Source organism: Epinephelus fuscoguttatus, linkage group LG3 (genome assembly GCF_011397635.1).
Source record: "Epinephelus fuscoguttatus linkage group LG3, E.fuscoguttatus.final_Chr_v1".
In the NCBI taxonomy this organism is placed as follows: domain Eukaryota; kingdom Metazoa; phylum Chordata; class Actinopteri; order Perciformes; family Serranidae; genus Epinephelus; species Epinephelus fuscoguttatus.
Window position 1 is genome coordinate 34305993 of NC_064754.1, and position 21500 is coordinate 34327492.

At 41.2% G+C, this 21500-nt stretch overlaps 1 protein-coding gene and 1 long non-coding RNA gene across 2 annotated transcripts in view; one reads left to right on the top strand and one right to left on the bottom strand.

The window, feature by feature from the left end:
• LOC125886279 (uncharacterized) overlaps positions 1 to 21500 on the top strand; it is a 22214-nt gene continuing 714 nt past the window's right edge. Inside the window, exons 1-2 of the long non-coding RNA XR_007449019.1 lie at positions 1 to 131; positions 20058 to 20250. This is a non-coding gene — a long non-coding RNA (uncharacterized LOC125886279). The remainder of the gene's footprint in view (positions 132 to 20057; positions 20251 to 21500) is intronic.
• The window catches only part of LOC125886278 (voltage-dependent calcium channel gamma-4 subunit-like), a 22027-nt gene continuing 9499 nt past the window's right edge, over positions 8973 to 21500 (bottom strand). The window contains exons 3-4 of the mRNA XM_049572347.1: positions 15996 to 16136; positions 8973 to 15379 (exon numbers count right to left, since the gene is read on the bottom strand). Of these exons, the coding sequence (XP_049428304.1) occupies positions 14811 to 15379; positions 15996 to 16136 (710 nt within the window). The 3' untranslated portion in view covers positions 8973 to 14810. The remainder of the gene's footprint in view (positions 15380 to 15995; positions 16137 to 21500) is intronic.

The following is a 21500-nucleotide window of genomic DNA, read 5'->3' on the forward strand; positions in this document are numbered from 1 at the left end:
CTCAGTGTGTGGATTTGTCTCTGTAAACTATTTACAAGGAGAAAGTGGAAGTGTTTATAAAGTGTCTTACTGTCCAGAGAGCAACTGCGTCTTTATTGAGTTGCACAATGCGTCATCTGTACAGTGTCAAGGTAAGATCTTTTTTTTTTTTTTTTTTACATTTCTTTTCACTTGTGTGAACATCTCACACATTTTAAAAGGTGAAATAAGTACAGACACTCATCTCCTGACTGCTTTATCTTTCTTTCTTTCCTTCAGCAACATCCCATTTTTTAAGTTGTACTAGGACAGGGGTCAGCAACCTTTACTATGAATAGAGCCATTATTGACCAAAAAAAAATCTGCCTGGAGCCACAAAACACATTTGAGCCTGATAATGAAGGTAAGACAACCTATTAGGCCTATAAATTAGCCTAGCAATATTACTAATCCGTCTAAATAAGCACTCATTAATAAGTTTTACTACAAGGTGGCTACTCCTTGTTTTCTTACGAGACTTTTACTTTTTTGGATTTGAAATCCATTGCTAGCTTGGCAAGAGAGCCTCATGACTAGTAATGGCTATTGAGGTTTGGCAAAATTTAGAGGAAAAGTCAGCAGACATATGATGTACAAAAAAAGTTATTGTTTCCATCTGATTTTTTTTTTGTCAAAGCCACACAGAGCCACAAGAGAGGGGCTAAAGAGTTGCATGTGGCTCTGGAGCCGCAGGTTGCCTCACCTGATAAGTGATACCCAAAGTTCACTAAGTTGTCGTATGGAAGTTACAGCAGCAAACCACAATTTGCTATGTGAAGATACAGTGGAGTAATGAGCTGCATTTTGGGCAAAGTCTCATTCATTCCTATGAATGCTGCTCAGTGGCACTTAAAGCCTAAAACGTTTGACTTCCCAGGTATAAAACTACCCTCTGTGTCTCTGAGCCCATAGAGCGCCCGAGACTTTGCTGGCTGAGTGGCTAACTTCTGGTTTAGCCTTTTGCAAACTTGACTGGGGACAGAATGCTTTAAATGTGTGGCTCTTTCAAAATGTTATGGGACCAAATGGATCAAAGCCCAATAGTAAATTGAGTAATTTTGTAGGGGTTGTGATGTTAAAATAATGTTCCAACTGATTTACCAACATACATTTCTTTCCCAATGTTAGTCTATGGGAAATAGTCTTTTTGGGCCCAATGGCATCATGTGACAGATCCAGATTTTAAAAACTGAGTATAGCGTTAGTTCAGGCAGGACAAGATATCAAGCTCAGCTCATATCCCAGCTACATCAGCTGATCTCAAACATTCCTTTCTATGTAACCGATTGGTGAATCTCATTCAGGGCACCCTATTTAAACTGCTCTGGCCTGCCTACTGTCTCTGCTTCCTCTGCAAGCCAATTTGCAATCTGCCTCCACCCCAGCTCCTCCTTTTTCATATTGTGTCTGACTTATTAATGTAATTTCTGTTTGTCATTGATGCTGCTCTGTTCTGTTCCCCCGGGGTCTTTGCTGCTGCTCTCCCTGCCTTAGGCTTTCCATGTAGGTGCATGGAAGGGCAGGGAGGTTTGCTCTCTCTGCCTTAGGCTTTCTTTATTTGTGCATGGAAGGGCAGAGAGGTGTGGTCTCTCTGACTTAGGCTTTCTGCACAGGCCCGATGAAAGGTAGAGAGGCCCCAGAACAGAGCCATACCACCAAAAATAATATTGCAAATGGAAATGAAGTTTTCTTTGACAAAAGTGGTCCTGACTGAATTACAGGTTTTGGCCACTATGTAAAATTGGCTTCAAAGTTCAATACACCTTTTGGGGACCTGAAATAAAGTCATGCTACTTCTGTGTGTGTTTGTAATCAGAGCTCTTTTGGGGTTTGTTGTGGTCAGTTGGTCCAGCTGTGCATGTATGTTAGTGCATGCACAGCGCTTTGCACTGCGCTCATATGGTGGTTACGACTGATACTGGGGCAGCGTTGTAGCACCCACTCTCCAGTTCCCCTGTGGTTCACAAAGTTTGCTCTGTCAGCACTGTTGCCATTGTTTAGCGCTGTTTACGGAGTTAGCACCGTTAGCTGCTAGCCGCTGGATCAGCTGCCTCCAGTGCCGTAGCATTGTTTTGACCTCTCATTGTTCTGACCTCTCATTAGTCCGATGTCACGTTGTTCCGATATGTGATTATTACTGTATTTGTGTACCACAGAGGATCAGCAACGCAACAAAAGTAGGATACTGGTCGAGACACAAGTGCCCACCGGCTCTGGGTCAGCTGGGAAAGGCTTGAGGCGGAGCAGGCTCACGGCTTATGTGTTTGCCACTTTCTTTTTCATTTTAACCCACACCATGATCTTTTCTGAACCCTAACCAAATGGTTTTTGTGCCTAAACCTAACAAGACCTTAACCACAGGGCATCATGATGATTTCGGAACAATGGGACTTCGGAACAATGGGTTTGATATGGTTGGAACAATGAGATGTCGGACCAATGGGCAGACCCCCGGTTCCATGTTGAGAACTGTACCCTGACAACCTTTACACGTTGAAGTAACCATAGAGTCCCTTCAGTCCACTGCATTGAGGATTAATAATGAAAACACAAGTCAGACATGATATAAGGGTACTTAAAATGTACTGCCAAGGAATTTTTGCTATTATAGACATTAACTTTAAAGAGAAGAGTTCATAGTTAGACATTTTTATGGCTCACTTCTTGTAAGATTCACTGCCTGTCTGCCTTGTGCTTCAGCAAAGTGCTTGAACCTGTTCCATTCTGCTGTATTTTACACAGCAGCTAATAATTTCAGAAGGCCTTTTTCACAGTAGAAATAACAGGCAGAAAAGTACAGGTGTAAATAATGAAATGAATGATATCTGAATTCTATTTAGCTGTCTTCATTTCAGGGTCCCTGGTATTGTGCACGCTTGCTCACTGTCACTGGAACACTTGAATATAACAAAGCCATTGTTTGTCTTATTCCTAGGTTTTTCCTACAGCGACAAGTCAACATGTCTGCTGTTCCTGGGCTGTTGTGATGGCAATAACAGAGCACAGTGTTTGCAGTTGGTGCAAAATGGTGACAAACTAGCCGTCACCCTTTACACTCCTTCACTCACTCCATGATGCTTACTAGAGATGAGTTAGTTCTAAATCTAACTGCTACATCGCACATGTCTTACTGGCACATCCTGTCATCTAGGATTTGTTCAGCTGAAAGAAAAACATACCAAAATTCCCCAATACAACAAAATAGTCCTAGATCAACAAAAGTTGTACCTTCAAAGGTCTTGGACTTTTCCTTAAATACTTTGAAATGCACTCTGTATACCGTCACGTAAAAGATGAAGAGCATATATATGTGAAGAGGCACATTCTTCTCTCAAAGCAGGGCTGGAACATAAGTGGAGAAAAATGAGACCCTTAGAACAGCGTAAAAAGGTGTGCTAAACCCTTTGATAACTCCCCTACAGTAAATCACGGTGGTATGTCTCTGTTTATCTTTTTTAAGCCTTGGCCCACTTTGAGTTTCTTTAAAAGAATTGTGACCCACTTCCCCCTCTGCATGAGCACAGGCACCAGTGAAAGTGAAAAAGTTGTAACGGCAACAAAGTAAAACTTGAGAAATCACTGCAAACCTACACACACACACACACACACACACACACACACACACACACACACACACACACACACACGACAAGCTAACATATGTATGAGTGTAGCCTCCTGCTGAGGGATCTGTCAGCCGTTACCACCAGCTACACTCGCCCACTTGTGTCCCAGAAAGCATTGTAGTAGTTCCTCTCCACAGATCCTCAATCAAATAACACCATTCTACTTTAAATCTCTTTTTCCCTCCTATTGCCATTGGTGATTCAACAACTTCTCCATTTTTGTGGGTTTGGCCACTATGGGCAGTGATCCCATTTCACTCACCATCTTACCCGCTGAGATATGATAACATGAAGACTCCCCTAGCGGAAGATTTACAGTAGATTCCACAGCACATTGCAAACAGGAGCCGTCAGGTTTTAAACAAGTCCAGTTTATTGGAATTATATAAACATTGTGGCCACCCAGCGTGTCTGTTATCATTCATCCAACCAGGCAGTCACATTTCAAATCTAATGGACATTTGGGTTATTATTTCAGCAGTTTTTCCAGTTTTGTTTTTTTAACTTCCACATTGGTATTTTATATAATAACATGTAATGAAAGTAAAGTGTAAATATTCAAAACATGTTTGATTGCGCAGGTTTGTGCAACCCCTGTCACTGCGAAGTTGTCAAATACTGGCGCTTGGGCAGTAGCTTCCATGTTAGACCCCAATGAAAAACGCTGTCCTTTTACATCAACATGACATGTGGCCAGGCGTCAGGGAGAAATGCGGCGGGGGTGAAAGTCCAAGTAGGGTGGGACGGATGGGTGGCGGATGGGTCCAACAAACACCGACCTTCACCTTCAAGACACCCCCCCCACAAGTCCGACCTGGAGCCGGACTTCTCCGTCACCGGTAAGCCCTTATCTTGCGTCGTATTTGACAGGAATACAGTGTCTGTGACCCCGTTTAACCCACATCCAGCAGTATTCGCCTTTAGTTTCTGCTGCTGGTTGAAATCTGTACTTGCACAGCGTGCTCCTGAATGATTTGTTTTGCTTGCACAAAACTATTTTTAGTCGCAAATGCGAGTAAAATGCTCGCACCGTAGAGCTCTGTGGAAAACAAATCACTGTAGCATATATAAACAAATCTAACCTACAAGTAAAAAGAAATAAATAGTAACTTTCACTGCTTAAAGATACTCAATAGCTCAGCTAATGCCTGAAATATCACTGGATACAAACCACTGCAGCAGCATATTGAGTGCCAGGTGGCCAGCGTGCGCCGTTATTGGACGGCGCATGGACACTCACCCTCTTGCAATTGGACTTCGAACTTATCCCACAGTAGTGGTACCGTGAGGTAACGTAGTACTAGGGTACTCCAACAATGCTAGCATGGGTGGCAACCAATCATGCGGGACATGGTGTCAATTTGCGTGACGTGTGAAAAGAGACAGAAATGCTGTGCTGGTCACCCTACTTCCACTGCCACTCACAAGCAGCAGCTAGTAGGGGGCCCCATTAGGGGTGATTCCAACGTGTTGTCGTTGTTGCACTGTCTATAGGGGTTCCATCAGATTGTCATTGATATGGACCAATGTCAGCCGTCTCTGGGGGCCCCCTTCCAGCTCGGGGCCCTAGGCAATTGCCTAGTTTGCCAGTTGCAACAGCCCTGCCTTCATCTGGGAGGCCAGTGTTCCCTACCCTTATGAATGTAAAGCCAAACTGTTGTTTTACCTCAACCCAACCATTTACTTTTGTTGCCTCAACCTAACCAAGTGTGTGTGTGTGTTGACTAATTGTAACCACATGCATTTGTTGTTGAAGGAAAAAAAAAGTCAATTCACGATGTTGTACCGACATTGTACTTTTATTTTGAAAGAGACTATATGCAAACTCTACATACCCTGTGAAAACAGTAGTGTATTTTGAAAGGACAGAATGCATGTAACATGCTGAAGTAGACACGGCATCCCAGAATGTCAGAAGCAGACACAGCCAGGCTATCTTGCACATCATATGTAGATGTGGAACGTTAACGCCCAAGCAGTGATATGTAATGAGGCCAGAGTGAGAATGTGTTGTTCTGTGATGCCTTAAGGTCTCCACTGGAAAGCTGTCTTGAGCCAATTAAGCTATGTCATATGTAATATGTAATATACAACATATTCTCACTCACAACTTGTCAGATATTACAGCTTGGTCAATCGCCCTGTGCTTCGGACTATGATGCTCTCAGTTCCCCTCCAGTGTCAGTTTTTAAACATGCCAATTTCTGCAACCATTTCCGCTTCTTACATGCATAGTGTCAAAATAAACTTCTGTGTTGACAGGAAACTTAGCTTAGACACCAAAACTACTTTAGGTTTAAGCAAGAAAAATACTTTCTTAAAAAAGATACATCTGTAATATAACTTAACTTATGGATGTAAGTTAAAAACTCAGTCTTGGACCACTGGTTTCACATGAGATGTAAAAGTACTGTGTTTGTTTGATTCATTCACCACTCCCAACAATTCCGTGCACAGACTTTCTTTGTCTCATACATACGCTAACGAGTGACTTGAACCTCAAAATCAGATGCCAAGGGAAACTGACCAGGATGCCATATTTTACTCTCATTAGCTATTAAAATTATGTCTCAGATTCTTCTTTAACGCTCATGAGTTGACAACTTTATCATACAAAAGTTGCAGTGCTGTCACCTCCCCACTGAATCATTACAGACATCTTTTTTTTCAGGATTTATGAAGTAAAATGAAGTTCAGTCTGACTATCAGGCTATATGTAATGTATCCGCATAGGTGTCCATAGGTGAATTGATGACTCCCCATACTGTATGTGTTATCCAGCTAGAGTGACCTGTACAGGGTGCATCCTGCCCCTCACCCTGTATGAACTGGAATAGGCTAAAATTATCCCTTACTTCCTTTGAACTATTCTTGGCATGTAGGACACCACTGTGAACCGCAATTACCTTGGTTTTGTACTTGTGCCTGATCAAAATATCTTTACTGCCCATATACCTATCTATTTTGGTTTTAAGAGTCGTGCCTCCTAAAGGCGATGTAAGCTTGGTTTATGGCTGGTGTATTCCTGAACGTTTAACAAGCTAAAGTTCATGTGAGGTGAAGTTGAGGGGCAAACTCAAATATATTAAATTGAGTTGTTTGAGTTTTTGTTCATAAGCTGTTGTAAGCAATGAGTAACAGGAACATGTCAGATTTGGCTCAGGCTTTATTCACTATTTTATGACATTTTTGAGACTAAACATTTAATATAATAATAAGAAGAAGAAGAAGAAGAAGAAGAAGAAGAAGAAAGACTATTAATTACAGGTTTAGTAAATGTAAACTGTAATTGTTACATAAATACACATAATTCATGTTGATAAGTGTCTGTGAAAAAAACAAACATTCAATGATATACGAAATATAGTGCAGGAATATGATCTGTTTTCTGCAACACTGTTTACACATCTAACGGGCTGCACCAGTTGTTGTTTGCAGTCAATCAGTTGTTGGATAACAGACATTACTGAGAGTCTGTGACATATGGACATATGTACGGGAGTCACACATCATCACCGGCCTGGATGACTCACCAGATACACAATCTAAACTGAACCTCTAATCAATCCAGTTCTTCACACTTTCACCATCATTTTAAATGATGACACTGACATAACGACTTCCAAAGGAGCAACGACCCCTGACCTCACAGGCACTGGCTGCTCCCACCTCTGACCTTTGTTACATTGAGATGGCTGCACTGGAGCTTCAAGTGTAGGTCTGAGTCCTCGGGGAAGCTTCTGGCTCTTAATCATCTTCCATGGAAACCTCATCCTGCGGGCTAATGGTGTGGACAGAGCCTGAACCACTAAACTCTATTGATTGTAATCACAGAGGACACAAGGCGACATTGATTACGGCTTACTGTGACTGTGTCTCAATTGCAGGAATAACACCCTAATGTAACGGTCAGAAGAGTCATTGATCACTTTCTGGGAAAGTTAATGTGTATTTTAAATCACTTTGCGGTCATTTTTGGTCTCTGCTGACGTAAACCAGCTTTGGTAGAATGTGGTGATGCAGGTCCAGGCAAGCTTTAGACTTGTACATTCACGGTCTCTTATTTCTGCACACTGCATACAAGCCCAGTCTGTGTGCCAAGTACGTGTTGCTGAATGGATTTGTAATTTGGTGGTGTAGTCGCTGTCCAGCTGAATTAATTGCATCCACCAAGACAGCAGAAAGAAAAGCGAATTAATCAAGTTTTGCATAATTAATCTATGAAGGCTCCTGTAAGACAATCTGGACGCTGCTCATTGTCAAGTTTAGCTTCAAACACACTTACTGACTGAAACTGACAATTTATATTGAAGTGAGCTGCCGTTTATTTGCAATAATCAAAGAAAGCAATAAGACATTGATTGTGGCTCCTAAAATGATTAACCTTCTTTGATGCAGGATGTTTATCTATACAACTTCATAAATAAGAGCAACAGGTGGCTGCTTAGAAGATCTTGTTTTGCCAGCTGTTAATGAAGACGTAACATTGTGTACAGCAGCCTCCGCCTGCTGCTGGGCCATGTGTTTTTTTTTTCTTGAGTATTTTTTAATCCTCGACACTGTGTGACAACCTCATTTACCAAAAGTTCACTTTCTGTAGCAGCGAAGGAGGAGTGCAATGTTCACTTTGAAGTTACTGATTGTGTGTGGAAAAGTAGAATTTTTAGTTGCTGTCTTTCAAATGACGTCTTGATAAATGAGGGACCTGGATTAACTACCGTTGCTGTTGTCTACTGTTGTCTTGGGTTAATCCTTATTGCGTTGAGTGGGAAGTATGAATTTTGCTGTCATGTGTTATCTCAATGTGAACATAATGGAGCACAGGGGAATGGCAATCATCCAACCACCAACTAGTTTCCGCTGCAGCTACTATACGACCTTAAATTGTACCCAATCTTTTATCCCATGTTCTCAGAGTTTGTTGGTGTTTTTCCTTTTCTTCTTAGAGACGTGTGCTGTTGTAGCGTCAGGGTTAATAAGGGTTGCTTTGGCCAATACAAATACACTTGGCTTGCCTGACCAGTTACCACAACAACAAAACAAACATATCCATAATCACAGTAAGTGTAAATGTTAATGAATGTGCTTAAAATATACAAAGGACTTACTTCATAAACTTGATAAAACACAGTGAGCAAACTTTGTCTTGAAAGAAAAATCAAACAGATGTTCAATTTCCAGTCACTCTTTTTTTATTTCAGAGTAATTTATCAGCAAAATGATACATTACAAACCTTTCATGGAAATAATTAGACACTTTGTATTTACAGGCTCTGTTGTATCGTATAATATACATTAATTATATATGTTGCCATTTCACCCATAATACAAGCCCTCAGCTGAAACAGACACGCAGACCATAGAGGGTTGAAGGTGTATGAAGCACAATTAAAGATAAAACAACTAAAAGAACACACCAAAAATCTTTCTGTACCAATCTCACAGCTATGACTTTAAAATTCTGATTCTTTTTTCACCACCATTTTGAAATCCTTCATTATAACCATCTGATTCTCCTGATATCATGAGCCCCAGGAACTTTCCCCATGATCAAGATCTCATTGCATTTTGGCTGCTGGGACCAGGATCTAAATGACTACTTTTTACCTCCCAAAAAGTCCCTGATTAGAGGGTAGTATTTTCTGAAAGTACAGGAGCTTTTGGGGTGAGGTTTGCCAAACACACACACAACACTGCTGCTTCACTGTACCGCTTTAAAACAAGGAAGTACGGTAGTATTGATTTAGGGCCATTTTAGGATGAGGGGAGAACATTTCTCTTTGCTGGATAATATTCCACATTATGTATGGCTTAGCTGTCAAATCCCGACCCATTTTAAAAAGGCAGATTTTTTCAACCAATCTAAAAAAAAAAAAACACTGATGCACACCAGTGATTTATTTAATTGCCCTCATATTTTTAACCTTGTTAATGTTTACTGGGGAGAAGACATCTTGTCATTGTGTCATCATGTCACCTGAGGACTTATTCTCACCTCCTGTCAAACGTATTGAAAGAGCTTATTAGGTCATATTCACAGGTTTAAAGCAGGTGATTTCTGCTTGTTCTCGGATATGCTGCATTTCTGCAAACATTGCAAATTACAGCCATGACGGTCTGCTGTTTTTCATGTGCCACAGCGGATAAAAAAAGGTTAAGCTCTAACTTCTGCCGGCTAAATCCAGTCTTAGCACAGTGACAGATGTCATGGTAATGGTAATGGACACCTGCGGTTCCTGGATCGACAGTATGACACCAATATATCAACAGGGAGCGAGGAATCAAGCCCACCTGCTGGGAGAAATCTCAGCCACTTTAAATTTTCAAAGGGAGGAGAGGGCGCTGCCTGCGGAGATGGGATCACTCAGGAGGAAATCACATCGGGCTTTAACATCCATCCTGTCACCTCTAAATAGATGGTGTGCAAATAAACAGTGTGAAGATCTCAAAATATTAAATTAACATCTTAACAGTTATTCCCTCATATGAATGAATAAAATGGCTCTCCAAGCAGCAACATGGTGTTCAATGTTGCTCTCACCACTGGCGACAGTTAATGACATTATACTAGTCAGACACTGTGGTTTTAGAAAAGAAAAATATGTTGTTTTTGTCCTGTGTTTGATGAAGATCTTATCTCTGTGTGCACAAATATCTTCAAGAGGGCTTAAAATGAGGTAAACAAGTCATTATTTAATGACAGAAAATCTAATGTCAGGTTAATGGCTCTGTTTTATACAAATGTATGCCAGATTTGTAATGAATTGTTGTAACACTTACACCTGCAAATTGTACTTGTAATTATATTGTTCAGCAATGAGCACAAATCATTCCTCCTACAAGAGGAGACATATGACCTATAATTAAATTCAAAATATCTTCGACTAAAATTACAGCTGTTAAAGTGCTTTTTAAAGAAATCATTGCTGGCTGTAAATGTTTTGTTATGGCGTCGGGTGTATCAGGTTCAGTATAAACATAGCTTAAGTGTGAACCATGAAGGGTGCTGAACCATTTGTCATGCCAGCAAATCAAGTTACAAAGGCAGAACCTGAGTTGAGATCCCAAAGCGTTATTTTATCCGACCTGCACAGCAAGGTACCGATGCTAACAAGCACGTTGGCTACTTCTGTGACTGCGTGGAGAGGTGACCCTGCCATTTTCCTCTCAATTACTGGAGGAGACATTTTGCTGGCACACGACAGGAGGGAGTGGAGGCGCAGCTATATTGTGGATGAAAATACCAGTGAGGGTCCATGGCATTCAAATGCATGGGGCTTAACAGCCTGGGTGATGGACAGAGGACAGGGGTGAAGAGGAATTGCTCAAATTCAGGGCTGGAATGGAAAACAAGGTCATCAGACTGGTTTGGCATGACAAAGATACATCAGACACACGCAGAATGAAAATAAGTCAATTCTAATTCGAGGCTTCCCCTTGTCCATGTCAGTGACTTGAATGACAATAGTAGCTGGGAGAGAGATTTCACACAAACTACATGCCCTCTCATGGCACTGTCATTTAAGTACGCATGGCAACCGCCGTGACACTGATTCACTAACCAACGACCAAATTAAGCCAATTCCAACTGCTGCTAAAAATATTCAACTGGGAAACAAACCATGGAGCTGACATGGGACCCAGTCGAGCATGTACTATACCAAGAATGAGTAATTTGAACTTTTACTAACCCTCCACACACACACACACACACACACACACACACACACACACACAACGCTTGCTTTGCTCCGGCTTTTGTTCGGAGACAAGGAGACAAGCTTTTTGAAGTCTGGATGAGCATTTGGGAGCCTGTTAGTTCAGTCAAGCATTAAGTTGGCTGATGCCGATTTCCTTTAACACCCTGTGGTTGCCTGACTGTCTGCCACACAGTTTCATAGCAGAGCCTAGCAGGCCCATCAGCCCCGCGTCATTAGCTAAATACTTCCTCTATAGAGAAAAACAAACGCAGTGGACCAATTCTTCGTTCATATTTTCGCATTAAACCACAAGCAAGTCTAAAACTGAAGTTAAGTGTAATTAGTTGAGCCTCAGCAGTCACTATTTAGGATAGCTGGTATTTAATGTGATGTAATGAAAGTCAGAGCATGTGGCTGAATGGAAAGAGTCCTGACCGGGGGTCAGGGTCAGGGTCAGGTTCAGGGGTAGGGTTATTTTTGTTCTTCACAGCATGGAAGCAGAGGGGAGGTGTCAGCCTGGGTGGGGCACCTATTCAGTGGTGGCTTGTTCATGACCTTTGACCAGCTGAAAGAGGGAGAACCTAAACATCAGTATTTCCATAATGATACACCCATCCATAATTAAAGTCACTGAAGGCCCCCCAAAATGTATATATATGTTTATTTTTTCTCATCACAAAAACACTGTATCAGTACCTACATTGATATCAGAACTTAACACACAAAAATCCCAAAATTGACAAAGTAGAATGCGACAAGACATTTTCCAACACTTTCCAATTAATGCAACAAAGGTTCTTCACAGGGCTAAGACAACTCTTCCTCGTGGGATTCTCTGGTACTACAAAATGCCCTAACTGTCCACATGCAACAGATGCCATCACACTCTGCACGCTTTGATCTTACTGGTCGGAGGTCAAAAGCAAGCTATCCCAGATATTCTGCCTCAGCATCCCCATGAGTCCAACCACGTCACCCCTGGGTAACCTCTCTGCACTTAATGTCACACAACACTAATAGCATTAACTGCGGCTAAACGATCATATAACACTGGCTCAATTTGTCAACAGAACACTCCACTCTAGACGAAATCACAGAAACCTTGCACAACAAAATCAAACCATGTAACACAATTTGTTTATTGCATGTAAAATGACTGTCATCTGTCCTGTTCCCCCCGTGTCTCCTTTTTCACTGTAATGTGACAAAATGTATTTTCTGTTTCATGTTGCTGTTGTTCAGTTTCTTTTATTGTCATTACTTTCTTGTTAACATACAAAAAAGAAAACAACTTTTTGCACTAAAGGATAAATTTGGACTTAGCTGGATCCTATTTTCCCATTTATGTCTAAGTCTAAACACTAAGGGCATGTTCATACGGTCAGTTTATATCTTCTAAATGTGCTTGTTTATGCCACTGATGAGCTCAGATTTTTCATATACGTGTCCAACAGCATTATGGAAATTACCCTACAGAGATAGAAGCTTTTTATCAAGGATAAAATCCTGTTTATTTAATGAGAAACAGCCCTGAAATCACCATCACCAGACCCACCAGACTCCATTTAAATAAACGATCATTTTAAAAATGTAAGACACACTTTATCAAAAGTAGACAAAAACAAAATAAAATCACAAAAGCCATCTTACTTTGTCTTTCCACTAGTCCAACATCACTAACTCTGGTTTGGTTGAAATAAACCCTTAATTAACTCAGTTAAATGTGAAAATATTCTAGCTCTCTACTCACTAAAATTACTATATATTTAAATGTGGTCTGTTGGGTTTAATGATAGCAAACTGAGGCTGTTTCTGGTTAACAAAAAGGATCTTACTCTTTCACAAAAAGGTCTATCTCTGTAAGGAATCCTTTCAACAATATTCTCAGACACTTAGAATAATAATCTGAGCCTGTCAGAGGCAAAAACAAGCACTGTGATTGAGCATAAATTCACAGTGCATAATTGCCCCCAAGTGGTTACATTGCATTCTGTTTCACGGCTGCTGGCTGCAGTGCTCTCACTCAATACTGGACCAATTTCAAAAATTGTTCCCATTAGCCACTTAGACACATAAACATGTAAAAACAGGGACCAAGCTGAAAAATGCCAAACTCACCCTTTAACCCCCGAACAGATCAAGAGATTAACTGGATATGTGTACAGATGTAGCCATCCATTGCCATAATAATGCCATTTTTCAATGTCATGCAAAGACAGCTGTCAAATTTAAGACGTCACGTAACACAAACTTTCAATTCCTTTGAAATTATAATGACAACAAATTGATATGGGGCAATAAGACTACAGAAATACTTTGAATAGAAGTTCCGCATAGACTACAAATATATCAAAAACCCTCTTAACACAAAGGCAGAACAGACACATGTTAATTAACAGCAACACACACAGCGTGATCTCACCTCTGTTTTTACACACAGTAACAGTCTGTCTGGCTTAGATAAGGAAAACAACTGAAACATATTTGTTCTCTCTTGTGATAAGCTCTACATCTCTAAAATTGAGAAAGATTCATTTGTGTCCATACATCGTCCCTGAGCGAATGGAGAGCAAACGGCACAGTCTGTACAAACAATGTTTACACCGATATATCACACAGCATACTGGAATGTACTGACATTACTGTGTGCCTTGTTTATTTTTGTCGCTATATATCTACAGAAATCCATACGTGTCATAGCGTGGCAGTGTCTCAGAGCAATAACACACATTTCACATACCGCAGCACACATATTTACCACCTGACTCACACAAGCTTAAGAGAGAGGTTATTGAGATACAGTAGGAGTATTTAAATGGCAGTTGAGAAGGCTTAAGACTATCAAAGGTGTACAGATTAAGTTAGCACCAGTTGTGTTAAGTTACAAACAAATACAATACAATAATACTCAAACAATCACATGAATCACTTCATTTGAGCAAACAACTTTGGAGACAAACATCTTTTTGTCTCAGAATAAAAGAAATACGTTCTTTTCCAAAATGCTATACAAAACATCATTACCTGAAGTTCAATATTCAGAATCTGTATTATATTGAGCATCAAGTCTATAAAAGCTTAATTCTTTAATCAAGCAATTATCTTTTAAAGAATACCCGAAGATATATGATATTTTTCAGGAGGAGGAGGAGAAGTCACTCACACATGGTGGGTATCACATTTTAGAATTAAACTCTTCAAATGTTGCTACAAACAGTCTGCAGTCACATTTTAGATATCGTAAAAAGTTGTTCTGATATCACCTTCCCTCTTCCTCCAAATGCAACACAGATTGGCACTTTTCTGTCACAGAGGGACGCAACGGAAAAACAATTTTGAGGCCTGACCTTTCAACATTGCCGCTGCCTGAACAGCCCCGGGGAGGAGTTGTCCTTTCTCATCAGCTGTACAATATCTAATGTGCTCCATAAAGCCTATTGTTTTACACAGCTATACACTCCTGACCTCATACCGGCGTGGTCCTCCTGTTCACTCCATCTTTCACATCCTTCTGAAAGCAGTTGTGGACTTGTAAAAACCCAGAGTCCCTCTCTGGACTGTAGGGCCCTGCAGTCGCACTTCCGCCCTTCAGAGGGTCCCTACTGAGGGCGTACAGAGATATATCCCCCATTGGCAAACCCATCCCCAACCCTCCTCCTCCTCCTCCTGCTCCACCACTTCCTCCACCGATCTTCATCCCCACTGGAGAGGGGTCGCGGGACGGGTCACTCGACCTTGAACTGGAGCGTGAGCGCCTTCGTCTGTAACGGTAACTTGGGATGCGTGAGTATGGCGAAGAGGAGGAGGTGGTCTTGATGAAGTCACGCCGGGCTCGGAAGCGTGTCTCTTTGTTTTTCTCGATATATATGTTGACCGCGAGGACGCCCACTGCTTCGGCCACGATGAAGGAGAGGGCGCCAAAGTAAAAGGACCAGCCGTAGTTGTAGTGGTTCTTCTTGTCCTCGTCTTTCTTGTCACTGGGATCTCCGGCGTTGCTGGAGATGTAGACGATGATGCCGATGATGTTGCTCAGGCCTGAGGAGAAGAGAGGTGAGACAAGGAGAGAGCAAAAAGCATACGGATGTTAAAGTTTAAGCATATAAGTGGATGATAAAGCCGACAGATGACACTACAGCACAGTGTTTATCCAGAGGCTCACACACACTCTACACCTATAGTATATCTTCAGCACATCACCTGAGAAAATCATCTTCACAAGTTAGCTCTATTCCTTAATGAGTGATAGAATCCCCTAATGAAACAATGAGGTATTGTCAACAAAATACAACTTGAACAGTCACACCTTTCCTGCACATTGTCACCTTCTGTCATGCTTCTTTGCACATTCACACAGAATTATTTATCACCACCAATTAGAGAGAAACAACAGATTCAAGGGGAAGGAAAGGTGTGCTACAAGTGTTATGGATATCTGTGCTTTATTTGTTGTGTTGTGTAAAAACACAACAAATAAAGGAAAAGTTGAGGTAACTTGAAAAGAAAGACATGAAACACAGCCACCAAAGGGAGACCCTCTTGTGTTGTGTCTGTCTTCTCCTTCTTTCTGTCTCTGGCACTGCACAGAATCTATTTATTTTTTGTTGCACCAGTCTGTGTGTTTATCTGTAGCGTGCTGTCAGTCTCATCCTACCTGCAGCCACAAACAGAATGCCAGCGCTGAGCAGGATGTTGTTCTTGTTGTTGTAGACGCGTCCAACCCCAACACACAGGCCACCCAACATCAGCAGAACGTTACTAAGGATGGGGAATAGGCTTGATGCACGCACTATACCTGTTCATACGAGACAGTGAAGCCTTCTTTTAAATAGGAATTAAGACATACGTCACTTTTAATTTATGTGACAAAGGCTGAGCAGCATTTATATGTGTCAATAAAGTCATGTTAAAAGTAGAATTAGTTGTAGCTGTAGAAAAAATGACATTTCTGATTTTAAGACACTAGTTCTGTAGTAGTAATAGTTTTGACAGTATTTGCAATAGATAATGAGGTTCATTCATTCAACATGCATTGTTATTATCATTAGTCATGAAGTGTTTAAATCTGCAGTAATACTTTTTGGCCACTTGGGGGCAGCACAACAAATTGTAAAAACAACACCGACATATTACTTTATAAACTTAATACAGTAAACATGTCTGATCACACAGCAAATACTGACATTAGCATTCATCTGGAGTCATGTTTCTGACCACCTGGCAAATCTAACACTCACTTGTCTTTTAGCTCTCTTTTGGTCTCACCAACTCTGAGGTTAATCTTTGGACCAAACACTAGCTAATTTTGTTAATGACAGGGTGTCACCAAGAGGAAGGAGACATTCAAAAAAATCAAACATAAAAGAAAATGATATACTTTTTTTAAAAAAAATTTAAATGGGGGGTTGAGTGTGGGTAGAGGAAACTTCTCTAGGGCACCAAATGAGCTTGCTCCAGCACTGGTAGTGGGCAGATAGCGTACAGTGATCTTTTTCGCTGTAACAGCTGCTGAATTCACGCTTTTGTTACCTCAAGGCTGGATTACTGTAACTCTCTATTATCAGGTAGCTCTAGTAAGTCCTTAAAAACTCTCCAGCTAATTCAGAATGCAGCAGCGTGTGTACTAACAGGAACTAAGAAACAAGATTGTATTTCTCCTGTTTTAGCTTCTCTGCACTGGCTCCATGTAAAATCCAGAATTGAATTTAAAATCCTACTGTTAACTTATAAAGCTCTAAATGGTCAAGCTCAGTCATATCTTAGAGAGCTCATAGTGCCTTATTATCCCACCAGAACTCTGCGCTCTGAGAACGCAGGGTTACTCGTGGTCCCTAAAGTCTCCAAAAGTAGATCAGGAGCCAGAGCCTTTAGCTATCAGGCTCCTCTTCTGTGGAATCATCTTCCTGTTGCGGTCCAGGAGGCAGACACTGTCTCCACATTTAAGACTAGACTTAAGACTTTCCTCTTTGATAAAGCTTATAGTTAGGGCTGGCTCAGGCTTGCCTTGTACCAGCCCCTAGTCTGCCGGAGGACCCCCCTATAATACACCGGACACCTTCTCTCCTTCTCTCTCTCTCTCTCTCTCTTGTATCCTATTACTGCATCTTGCTAACTCGGCCATTCTGGATGTCACTAACTCGGCTTCTTCTCCGGAGCCTTTGTGCTCCACTGTCTCTCAGATTAACTCATATCGCAGCGGTGCCTGGACAGTGTGACGTGTGTGGTTGTGCTGCTGCCGTGGTCCTGCCTGATGCCTCCTGCTGCTGCTGCCATTATCATTAGTCATTAGTCATACTTCTACTGTTATTATATACATATGATTATTATCACACATGTATACTGTCAGATATTAATATATACAGTACAGGCCAAAAGTTTGGACACACCTTCTCATTCAATGCGTTTTCTTTATTTTCATGACTATTTACATTGTAGATTCTCACTGAAGGCATCAAAACTATGAATGAACACATGTGGAGTTATGTACTTAACAAAAAAAGGTGAAATAACTGAAAACATGTTTTATATTCTAGTTTCTTCAAAATATCCACCCTTTGCTCTGATTACTGCTTTGCACACTCTTGGCATTCTCTCCATGAGCTTCAAGAGGTAGTCACCTGAAATGGTTTTCCAACAGTCTTGAAGGAGTTCCCAGAGGTGTTTAGCACTTGTTGGCCCCTTTGCCTTCACTCTGCGGTCCAGCTCACCCCAAATCATCTCGATTGGGTTCAGGTCCGGTGACTGTGGAGGCCACGTCATCTGCTGAGGCACTCCATCACTCTCCTTCTTGGTCAAATAGCCCTTACACAGCCTGGAGGTGTGTTTGGGGTCATTGTCCTGTTGAAAAATAAATGATTGTCCAACTAAACGCAAACCGGATGGGATGGCATGTCGCTGCAGGATGCTGTGGTAGCCATGCTGGTTCAGTGTGCCTTCAATTTTGAATGAATCCCCAACAGTGTCACCAGCAAAACACCCCCACACCATCACACCTCCTCCTCCATGCTTCACAGTGGGAACCAGGCATGTGGAATCCATCCGTTCACCTTTTCTGCGTCTCACAAAGACACGGCGGTTGGAACCAAAGATCTCAAATTTGGACTCGTCAGACCAAAGCACAGATTTCCACTGGTCTAATGTCCATTCCTTGTGTTTCTTGGCCCAAACAAATCTCTTCTGCTTGTTGCCTCTCCTTAGCAGTGGTTTCCTAGCAGCTATTTGACCATGAAGGCCTGATTCGCGCAGTCTCCTCTTAACAGTTGTTCTAGAGATGGGTCTGCTGCTAGAACTCTGTGTGGCATTCATCTGCTCTCTGATCTGAGCTGCTGTGAACTTATCCTCAGAAGCAGAGGTGACTCTTGGTCTTCCTTTCCTGGGTCGGTCCTCATGTGTGCCAGTTTCGTTGTAGCGCTTGATAGTTTTTGCGACTCCGCCTGGGGACACATTTAAAGTTTTTGCAATTTTCCGGACTGACTGACCTTCATTTCTTAAAGTAATGATGGCCACTCGTTTTTCTTTAGTTAGCTGATTGGTTCTTGCCATAATATGAATTTTAACAGTTGTCCAATAGGGCTGTCGGCTGTGTATTAACCTGACTTCTGCACAACACAACTGATGGTCCCAACCCCATTGATAAAGCAAGAAATTCCACTAATTAACCCTGATAAGGCACACCTGTGAAGTGGAAACCATTTCAGGTGACTACCTCTTGAAGCTCATGGAGAGAATGCCAAGAGTGTGCAAAGCAGTAATCAGAGCAAAGGGTGGCTATTTTGAAGAAACTAGAATATAAAACATGTTTTCAGTTATTTCACCGTTTTTTGTTAAGTACATAACTCCACATGTGTTCATTCATAGTTTTGATGCCTTCAGTGAGAATCTACAATGTAAATAGTCATGAAAATAAAGAAAATGCATTGAATGAGAAGGTGTGTCCAAACTTTTGGCCTGTACTATACTTTCAACATATTGTACCACAGTAGCCAGAACTATAACTATAATATTATTACTTTCATTAATGTTGTTGTAAGCTACTGTCATTACCGTCTGTCCTGCTCTCTCTCTCTCTCTCTCTCTCTCTCTCTCTCTCTCTCGCTGTCTCATTGTGTCATACGGATTACTGTTAATTTATTATGTTGATCTGTTCTGTACGACATCTATTGCACGTCTGTCCGTCCTGGAAGAGGGATCCCTCCTCAGTTGCTCTTCCTGAGGTTTCTACCGTTTTTTTTTTTCCCTGTTAAAGGGTTTTTTGGGGGAGTTTTTCCTTATCGGCTGAGAGGGTCCTAAGGACAGAGGGATGTCATATGCTGTAAAGCCCTGTGAGGCAAATTGTGATTTATGATATTGGGGTTTATAAATAAAATTGAAATTGTATTGAAATTGAATTAAAAGGTTGATGAGAGCATTGAAACGGAACCAAAACAGTAAAGCTGCAGGTTGTAAAAACCAAAACAATGACCTTAAAGACACTAAAATGCTGAGTAGAGCTGAGTTGAACCGCAGTGTCTGGTGATAACTCTGTGTGGGTTCAACACTAAGAGAAATGGCTTTTACATTACACATAGTCATTTCATCCATTGTTAATACAAAATCATTGATTAGATCAGTTTAATCATATTGAAGGTTCCCTGTGGAGTGTTTGACCTTTTCTTGTGGGTCCTCATTTTGCCTACCTGGATGTGATACACATTCTTGTACATTCATTGATCAACAGGTGGCTGTAACATGTCAACATATGCAGCAATGTGAGCAGGAAAGACAGGGAAGAAGAAAGCTGCTAGTCAACATCCACAGATGTAAACAATGAGGGATCCAAAATACTTAAAACATCAACTCTGCATATGTCCTGTGTGGAAGGATGCATTCAGCACATTTCTTAAAGATCAAGAAGACAAAAAAGGAGTTTGGTGAGTAACATGAATGTAAACTGAACTTCTGTTGTTTACAAGAAGGCTGCACACATGTAATACAAATGTCATATGTGTCTAGCAGAAGAATTCTCACACTAACACTATAAAACATAGAATATAGTAAATTTGGGTTTTCTGATCCCTTAAACCCTATGGAGGCAAACAACAGATAGACATTTTCCCTTTTACCTGTAGGGCTTTTATATGTAATCAATCTAGGTGTGAGCCGCAGAGTGTTGGAGGTTTTGGCCGTAGAGATGTCTGCCTTCTGTCGAATATGATGTAACTAGGTGAAACTTGTGCTCAGAGTTAATCTCAATATAATCCACAGACCTTGTCGTTGGCAGTTTCATGTAGGAACTATTTTCTTTCTACAAAACTACACCTGCAAACCGTACCACTGCGCAAAAAGAAGCGTGCATCTTCTGCTAGCTCATAGCACCACTGAGTTAGCTAACATTACTGCTCAGCTGAGGAGAATGGAAATAATGTTTAAATCTCACAGTGTCACAAGCGTGAGCCTCTCGTCCATGAGTAGATGTTTGCTCTCCTCTGCAAGGCGATACGGTCGGCGAGTGTAGTTCAGTAAAAAGAAAATAGTGCCCACGTAAAACTGCTCACAACAAAGTCTTTGGGTTATCTTTTAATCTATTTATTTTGGCGGCTTTGAGCATCACAAGCTGAGTGCCATTGAGAGAAGGCCAATATCTTTGCCAATCACACTAAAACAATCTAGATTGATAAATAGCACAACAGATAAGAGGAAACATGTATTTTTGATTTCGGGATGAGCTGTCCCTTTAAGTTATCCTAAAAATAACAAAATATGGCACTCCTGGTTGATGCATGCAGTAACTCTGCCATAAGTGTAGCAATAAAGTGAGTGAAAGACAAGGAAAAACTGCCTCAGGTTTGTCACATGAATACTTCCACAGACACTAAAGCCTGATTAGTAGACGTCCCTGCCTTTCTGTGACACTAACCAAGTGAGTCCATGAGCGTAATGAAATTCATCATTTTAGACAACAGGGTGTTGTAAGACGTTGTAAGACGGAATCAGTTGCTTTGGGGCATAGGGCAAACTAGAATGTGATATGCAGAGTGAAGCTGATCTGAAACCTCAAGCAATATGGATAGGTGGATTGAACTGCGAGACCAGTGTGAGTCCTCATCAAACTACTTTGGACAGACGTGAGATCTTACGTGAGTAAAGTCATGTTTTAGACCAATTACTCATCAGCACACAA